General features: G+C 38.1%; 1 protein-coding gene and 1 pseudogene across 1 annotated transcript; both read right to left on the bottom strand.

The window, feature by feature from the left end:
• Positions 1–3,054: 3,054 nt before the first annotated feature.
• On the bottom strand, positions 3,055–3,688 carry LOC130843933 (ER membrane protein complex subunit 8-like; annotated as a pseudogene).
• A 3,185-nt stretch (positions 3,689–6,873) lies between these two features.
• Positions 6,874–7,818, bottom strand: LOC130845707 (olfactory receptor 4K15-like). The gene has a single exon (XM_057723317.1). The coding sequence runs from the start codon at positions 7,816–7,818 to the stop codon at positions 6,874–6,876; it is 945 nt and encodes a 314-aa protein (XP_057579300.1).
• Positions 7,819–9,295: the final 1,477 nt, after the last annotated feature.

Here is a 9,295-nt window from a genome sequence, read left to right as displayed (position 1 = left end):
TCTGGTCACCAGAGCTATATGCACTAGTTATGCCCTGTATGTAGGCTGCTTGTATCTTTCTATCATGCTGGGGCCAATTTCTAGGGGTGTGTTAATAGGCACGGTTGGCCCCCAAGCAGGTTAGCTGTGAGGCCCTGCCTTGTGTGGTTGCTGTGGGCCCACTGGAGCATGGGGTGGACTCCCATGCAGTTAACTATATGACACAGTGGCACATGGCTACAACAGGCTGACTAGTATGCAGGGCAGGCTCCCTTTGCAGCTGGCTGTGTGTTCTGGTAGAACACAGATGTTGCTGGCCCACTGGTGCCAGAGGAGGCTCCTTGAGTGGCTTGCAATGCAGCCCAGAGGTGTGTAGCTGCTGCAGGCCTGCAAGTGGGCATGGCATGCCCCTGGTGCTAATAGGCTAGAGGGAGGATTCAAAAATATCACTTGCCTGGGCCAGTGTCATTGCAGTGGAAAGAGCTTCCAAAAATGGCTGCTGCCAGCATCTCTATTCTTAGAGGGAGTTCTAGTTGTCTCCTGCCTCTCTGGGAGGCTCTCCAAGACCAGCAAGTGAGTCTGACCCAGGTTCCTTTCATACCACTGCCTCTGTGCTGGGACTCAGAACATGTGAGATTTTTGTGCGCACCCTTTAAGGGCAGAGTCTCTATTTTCTACAGCCCCCTGGCTCTCCTGAATGTAAACCCAGCGGGTTTTCAAAGCCAGACATTCTGGGGGCTCATGTTCCCACATGAAGAGCCTAATGTGAGGTTTGAACCCCTCTCTCCTTGGGGAGGACCTCTGCAGTTGTGTTATTTCTCCTGCTTCTGGATCACCAACCCAGGGGTGTAGATCCTGACTATGCCACGTCTCTTCCTCTCCTATCTATCTTGTGGCTCCTTCTTTATATCTTTTGTTTTGGAAAATCTTTTCTTCTAGTCTTCATGTAGTTCTTATAGTAGTTGCTGTGTAAGTAGTCGTAATTTTGGTGTGCTTATGGGAGAAAGTGAGTTCAGGGTCTTCCTACTCCTCCATCTTGGGCTGACTCCACATTTTCTTTTTTTCACTTGTACTTTTGGTATCATATATAAGAAACTATTGCCTAATCCAAGGTCACAAAAATTACTCCTATGGGTATTTACAGTGCACCCTTGAACACACAGGGGTTAGGAGCATCAATCCTCTGCAGTTAAGAATCTGTGTATAACTTATTGTTCGCCCTCTGACCACATGGTTCCTGCATATCTGCAACTCCTCCTTATCCAAGATTTCACATCTGGGAATTCAAATAACATGGATCATGTAGTACTATAGTATTTACTATTGAAAAACAATCTCACATAAGTGGACTCGTGTAGTTCAAACCTGTGCTATTCAATCATCAACTGCATATTATTATTTTTCAGTGCAGATGCTTTTTCCAGCTTTTGAATTCATTTGGTTACTTTAATAGGAATTTGTTAAGACAGGAATCATACGCAAGTTCCAAATTACTACTTTGTAGTAGAAGCTTGTCAATCACTTTTTGGCACATTCGTGTGTGTTACACATTTTATAAGGCCATATGAGTCAGTGCATAATCATTTATTTCTTGTTTTTCTGTATTAATATTATTGAATAGAGTATCTCATATCACACATTTTCAAGAGGATCCTCTTTGATTATTTCCTTGAGATTGTCAAATCTTGATTTAATCTTAATAATTTATTCACATAATGTATTATAAAATAATACCCCTCAAAGACACTTAAAGCATTGATTCAGTGTAGGAGTGAAGGATGAGAAATAACTCTTTAAAAAATACAGAAAAATAGGAAATCATGGACTATGAAATTGTAAAAGGGAGAATTGAATTAACAGAATTACTATAATAACTATAACCTCGTATATTAATAATGTTCTTTTCTTTAAATATATTGTAAAGAAAACAGGAGGTATTTAGAATCAGACTTCATGTATCTAAACTATTGGTAATATTTTCAAAGCTTTTGTTCAGTGTTTGCTTTCATTTCTATATGGTGAATAATTTCTCACACTTTCAAGTATAATTGTGTGTAAATCACATTTTAATAATTGATATAACTTGCCATCATTTTATTTTTTTATCTTCTTGTTTAATCTTGCTTTATTAGTTTGGAAATTCTTTTTTTTTTTACACATTGTTTTTCATATTTTTATTTTAAAAAGCATCCTTTATTTTTTAGCATTAGTCACAGAGCTTTTAAAAAATTGTGATATATTCATACGATTAAAATGTTGCAGTAGGAGCATTTTTTGTGGTGGCCACATTGCAGCAAATGTACGCTTATTAGTATGTGAGAAGAAGGATTTAAAACAGCTTGACCTGCTATCCATTCAACTCTTTCACCAAGAGGATGTCCCTTGACATAAAAGGGTGATGGTTTCACAGATGTAGACATATCCAAATACCAAATTGTACACATTAAATATGTACAACTTTTTTATGCCAATAACATGATTTTTTAAAAGAAAAAGGAAAAATGGATTCATTGTACATAGCATATTGAAAAGAGCATTTCCAACGTTTTTAGAGTATGACTCTGTGCCAGCAATATGCTTATTGCCTGTCCCAAACAACTTCATTGAATCTTCACAACAATTTGTAATTTCACTGATATTAGAGATATGTAGCAAGCTTCTCAAGGCTATATAGCAAGTAAGTGGTTGAATGGTGATTGAAACCAGGAACCAAATCTGGAACCAAATTCTTTTTGTTTATTTGGTTTTTGGTTTTTGTTTTTGTTTTTTTAGTTAAAACTGTTTAATAGGAATAATCTTGGACAAGCAGAAATAGCTTTGATTTGAAGAATTATAGCAACATACAACTGGGAAGGACTCCACAAGGATGGTCAGATGGGACAGTCTGTACCTGCTCCAGAGACTCTGCATGAGAAGGATGACTGACGTGACATTCTGTCCTCTTCAAGGCACATGCCACTTCTGAAAACTGCCAGCTTTCCACACAGGCTATGAGATATTTTATTTCCATTTAAAAATAGCTTTTCTTCTTCAGTGTAGTAGAAATGCCAAGAGGCCAGTCACTGAAACCCCTCCCTAACACAGGTGCAGAACAGCTTTATTGATCTCTGGATTTGTCCAGTCATTCTGAATGCCATCCAGGTGGTTATCAAAATCCACAAGCGTTTCACAGGACCGTCTATCCAGGATCGATGCCAAGATCCTCTGGGCCTCCGGCCAGTCTTCACAGGAATCATAGTGCGGGTCCCTGCAGCGCCATTTGTTTTCATGGTGTTCGTACACATGGATCGTGGGTACCACACAGTTCATCGTGAACTTAGTGCTGTCTACCATGAGAGCCGTGTCGCTGAAGGCCTCCGCGATCCAGGACGCCACCTTTTCTGCAACCTGGTTTGGACTGGCATCATTTACTCGTCCATTAGCTTGATAATAACCGGTAATCACATAGTTATTATCTTTGCACCACGAATCAATCAGGGTGAGGACCACCTCCAGCATGCGGGCGAGGGCCAGGGTGCCGTGGAAGAGGAGGAGGATACAGTCCACGAAGAGGGTGTGGTGGGCACCCGGGGCCGCCCAGGGGAAGGTGCTCCTTGCGCGACTTCTGCTTCTCGGCCACCAGCAGTCGGTTGACGGCGCAGTGCGGGTGCTTGGCGCCGTACAGCACCATCCTGCAGTAGGCCTGGGTGGTCAGCTTCAGCCCGGCCATGCTGAGCCCGGGAGGGCCCCCAAGGCCCGGCGCCAGCAGAGGCCTGGATCTGCTGCCCGGCCGCACGGCGGCTGCCTGACGCGGTCCTGCGGCTGGTGGAGGCCCCCACGGGCCCGGCCCCGCTCGGGCTCGCATCCTCAGATGCCGGCTCCTCTTTGGGAGAGGCCGCCGCTGGAACCCAATTCTTAAGTGCGACATAATATTGCACTTACCTGCCCCCAGCTCCTTGGAATTAAGAACTTTATTTTTAAATTTATTTTAAAATGTTACAGAAAATATGTTAGGTAATACATGTAAAAAAAAAGATATAAATTCTAGAGGTAATCATGTTTCCTTTTCTTTTTCTTTTTTTTTTTAACCTAAATCCTATACGTTAAGAATAGCAACTGGCTTCGTGATTCATTTTTGAGAGGAGTCTCGTGATGTTATCAGCTGTTTACCTGAAAGGGAAGCAAAGTTGTCTCCTGAACAGCAGATATCCATTCATCCTCTGTCCTCTTCATGCAAAAGCCCTGGGATCCATATTTCTCTTCTCTACCTTAGCTGTCAACATTCCACTTGTCTTTTCTCTCAGTTTTATGATTTATGTCCCTAATATCTTCTGATATGATATGACAAAATATGATGTAACATGATATGGTACCATACAATATAATCTTTATTTAATAAAGAAAAAGGTAAATGTTGATTGAGCACACAATTTCAGAGGCTCCATTGTCCATTCTTAAGGAAAAATTTAAAAAAGCCCATACCGAGCAAGTTTATACAGTTAAAAAGTGTCAGAGTGGTTAAGAAAACTAAAACCTGATTGCATATCCCCAATGGTTCTGCTCCTGATAAAAGTTCTGTCCACAAAAGAGCAAGTTAGGACTATATCAAGTAGTTTCTTATTTCCTCATAGTCATGCTACAAAATGTAGAGGCAGAGGTAAATAGTGGTTAAGAGAATATCCTTGGCAACCAGACTGCCTGAATTCAAATTCTGGCTCTGCCATCAGTAGCTTGTGACCTTTGTCAAGCTGTTTCAACTCTTCCTTTCTAAAAATGGAGACGATCATACCCGCCTCATTTTGAAAGGATTAAATGTGTTAATGTATGCGAAGGGACTTAGTACCTGATAAGTGTTTGGTTCTATGTAAGTAGTGTTGTGATGATTGCAAATATCAAAGTAAAATCTGCCCTATAGAAATGTAAATTCCAGGATTAATTGATTTTTATAATATTCACAACAGTAATGAAATTCTCCCTCTTTATTTGGTATGATCTTAATTCCTAGTTTGTCATATATATATGTACTGTGTATATAAATACCACATTAAGGTGGCTTTGTTTTTCTTAGTTTCTTTTCTATCATTTTAACGTACAACATCTTGTATCAGTCAGCCTGTGCTCTTGCTATATGATTGACTTTGCAAGGAGCTCCAGTACTGTCTTGAGTCTAAGTCCTCATCTTTTAAGATTTTTCTAATTTTGAATACGACAGAGGTAGGTGAGGATAAGCAGAGAATCACATTTTCTCCACAGGTCACAGCTTACTGTACCCTAGGTAGTAGTACATTCTAAAAATGTGCAATTTTGAGCCAACAATAAGCCAAAAAACAAGACACAATACCAACCTGAATATGAAATCCACTTGCACTTTCTAACTGTATAAACCTGCTCAATATCTTAACACTTAACCTTACTTTTATTATTAATGAGATGAGCAGCATTAATATCTCATAAAGATGTTTTAAAGCTTAAAAGATGTAAAATTCTTAGCACATTTCTTGTTATATAGTATCAATTAAGTTGCAATTAATACTAATAGCATAATGATATATCATTTGTTTTTTACATGAAAGCAGAAAAGTGTGCAAAAGTAACATAGAATTCTTGGAGTTTTGTATTATTGTAAAACATCTGAGTATGTAAATATACTTAGACTCGCATGCACATTTGTTTTAACTTTCATTTTGTTATGTCTATAATAAATTGATTTATTACCCTTTGGCTCAGAAATTTAAAAAAAATTTTTTGGTAATAGTAATTATAGAATATTAGGAGACTCTAAAGAGTAAGACTAGAAAATAGTCAGTTAACATTATAACATACTGTTAAATCAGAACACAGTATGAAATATAGGAAAAGCCTTGAATACAATAAAAGAGGAAAAGCCCAAAGTAACCTGTAGTAGGAAATCCTACAAAAATATTGATTTTTTAAGTGATCATGGAGGGGTGAGTTCATGACCATCCCAAAGGCCTTGAAATAGGATTTTGTCATTTTCTGGACATGCATTAGGCAACATAAAAATAAGATGTTAACTAAACAAAAAGTCCATATAGAAAAATAGTAATTTCTACCAGATATAGATATGAAAAACTTCCCTGTTGGAGAAGTAAGGAATCATGAAGACCTTGAGAGAGAGAGAGTGTTTTATCTAAGATTCAGGCTCTCATCATCATAATAAGAGATAGAGAATTATAATTCATCTCTGCAATTCCCCAGATTATTTTGTAATTATTAAACAGAAATTAACATAACCAAATACCAAACACATTGATGAGTAAATTTATTCTGTGAGTTATTTTCCATAAATAATAGATATCAAGTAGCCACAATGAAGAAGGATTTGTGAATGTGTTGAATATAAATGCCTTCTGCTGAATAGCCATGCCATTTTACATCTTACTATAAAATTAACACCAATCATAGAATTGTCTTCATGTGCTGTCAGTTACATAGTGCAGTGAGAAATACATTCTTACTTAGATATATCACACAATATATGTGTAAAAGGACTTATTATTTCTATGATATGGGGTTATATACCTACTATTGCTCCAAAATTGGCATCTGAGCAGTACTATTTTGAGAAGGAGGTACAGTATATTTATTACTTATAAGAAAATCCCATTTCTCAATGTTTTCAAAGCCTGTATATTAAAAAGTTTTAAGTAAAAAGTAGGATATAGAAAAAAAGGAATAAAAGCACATATTGGAGGAAGAAAATATGAAAATAAGTAAAATTAATTCAATGCTTTTTTTTATCATCATTACTCTTTAACTTTCGAGTAAATCCTCCTCATTGCTCAAAACGATTTGCTTTAACATCACAGAGATTCCATCTGTAAATATCTAGAGACCCAGCTACAGTGGTACCAGTCCTGTAAATTTACTTTGTTTCTAGGAAAAGAACACATCTTATGACTTAGAAACCAGGCCAGCCTTCAGATATCGACTCTTCAGTTTTAACATAGCAGGCTTCATTTCTTTGTTCCTTAAAATATAGATAACAGGGTTTAAAATGGGAGTAAAGATGGTATAGAACACTGCAAGGACTTTGTCAACTGAATAACCACTGAAGGGCCACACATAGATGAAGATGCATGGTCCAAAGAAGAGTGTGACCACAGTGATATGAGCTGTCAATGTGGAGCGGGCCTTTACCATGCTAGCAGAGGAGCAACTCCTAACTGTGATGAGTATCACAGTGTAGGAGACAACCAGCAGGAGGAAGGAACTCAAAGAAAGAAAGCCACTGTCTGCAACTATTAGTAGGCTGACAACATAAGTGTCTGTGCAGGCCAGCTTAGTCACTAGAGGGAGGTCACAGAAAAAACTATCCACTTGATTAGGGCCACAAAAAGGCAAGTTAACGGTAAATGCCAGCTGGCTGGTAGTATGAATGAAGCCCACACACCATGGAATGAGGACCAGAGTGATACACACACGGCAGCTCATGATTGTCATGTAGTGGAGAGGTTTGTATATAGCAACATAATGGTCATAAGCCATGGATACAAGGAGAACCATTTCACCCCCAGCAAATAGATGAACAAAGAAAATCTGGGCCAGGCAGGCTTCAAAAGAAATAGTCTTGTGCTCAACCAGAAAGTCTGCAATCATCTTGGGGGTAGCAAATGAGGCAACACACATATCTATAAAAGAGAGGTTTGCAAGCAGAAGGTACATAGGGGTATGAAGGCGGGAATCTGAGGTCACAGTGAGGATGATGAGAAAGTTGCCCAGCAGTATTGCCAGGTAGAGTAGTGAAAATATGAGAAACAAGAAAGGTTGGAGCTCTTGGGAATTAGATAGTCCCAATAACACAAATTCCGTCACCCGAGAATAATTTGTCCGATTCATTGACCTTGAAAGGAACTTGTCTTCATTTACCTGAATAGGAGAGAAATAGAAATCAATGAATGAATGAATGGTTTAATTTCCCAGTCCAGTTAGGGAGTCTAGTTTCTACTCAAATGTGTATGTTGGACCTTCAGGCATACTTAAATAGAGACAGTACTCTAGCAGTCAAAATGAGACAACAGAGCCAGAATGGGACACTGAACCAAAAGTTTTCTAGAACAGGGGGGTGGTGGTTGGGAGGTTGGTGGAGAGAATTTCAATCAATTGATTCATTTTGTTACATTAATTTGCAAAAGAGATTTACAAATGAATATTATAAATGAATATCTGAAAAGTTTTTATATCATAGGAATCCACTATTATAATCTATAGAGACACAATCTGTCATTTTTTCTTCACTAGATAAAATAAGAACTCTTAAAAAGAAAAATTTGTGAACTGCTAGCAGAAGGAAATAGATTTTCACAAAACTAATGTGCAAAAAGACATTAGACACAAAAGAGTAAATGCTGTTATTACTCTATTTAAATGAAGTTTAAAGGCAGGCAAACAAATTTATAATACTTAAAGCCAGGATAGTGGTTTTCCTTCATGGGAGGAAAAGGACTGGAGGAAGAATTGGAGGGGCTTTTGGATTGCTAGTAATGGTCTGTTTTTGATTCAGTTGATTGGCTTCTTGGGGTGCCCAGAAAAGAGGGGGCTCTCTTTTTCTTTCCCTTCATGAGTTCTAAAGACCTCCTCCTGCTGTAACACTCTCTTCTCATTGCTAGTAAAATAGTTTTGGCATTGGCTCCTTCAGAAACTATCTTTTACAATTCTTCATTAGTGAAAGACTATGATACACTTTATGTCACAAATAATTGAAATTTGCATAATTAATTAGTATTTATTTTCATCTTTTCAGTTTTTTCCCTTATGCTAAAGGACTATGGGTATAACAGGAGGAAAGTTTAGCTCACTCATCTTTGCTCCAAAGAAAAAAAAACTATGTGAAGAATAAACATACAGCTATATCCATTCCCTCTTCCATTACAGAGTAGCTCAGTGACAAATCTCTTAAATCAATACCTCCCCTCTTAAGAATGTAAGACGAAGGTGTTGGGCAACCAAAGCTCCAAGTTTTCCTCAATATAAATCCATACTTTTTTAGCAAATTTGCTCTATAATAATTTAAATGCCTATTTTGCCTAGGGCACTGAGCTAGGTTGGATGGTGATAGAGCAGTTAGGGTTATAACTTTCCCTCCTGAAGATCATTTACTAATATATTCACTAGTTCTTTTAGAGAAGGTGATGGGCCTTCTTTTCCCATCACTCTCCAGTACTTTCTTTACGAGATGAAACAAGAATAGCTTTATCATTGAATGAAAGGTATCTTTTTACACCCAATAAAATACTGTACTGTGCTATAATGGAAACATAACTCTATTGGGAAAATATTCTAGGTTAAGATCACAGCTATGCCATCGGGCAGCTGT

The sequence above is a fragment of the Hippopotamus amphibius genome, chromosome 2 (assembly GCF_030028045.1).
Source record: "Hippopotamus amphibius kiboko isolate mHipAmp2 chromosome 2, mHipAmp2.hap2, whole genome shotgun sequence".
In the NCBI taxonomy this organism is placed as follows: domain Eukaryota; kingdom Metazoa; phylum Chordata; class Mammalia; order Artiodactyla; family Hippopotamidae; genus Hippopotamus; species Hippopotamus amphibius.
Note: the sequence above shows the minus strand (reverse complement) of the source record. Positions and strands in the feature narration are given on the sequence as shown.

What these genes read in the sequence shown, in the direction of transcription:
- LOC130845707 (XM_057723317.1), bottom strand. Translation starts at nt 7,818, where the DNA reads ATGAATCGGACAAATTATTCTCGGGTGACGGAATTTGTGTTATTGGGA.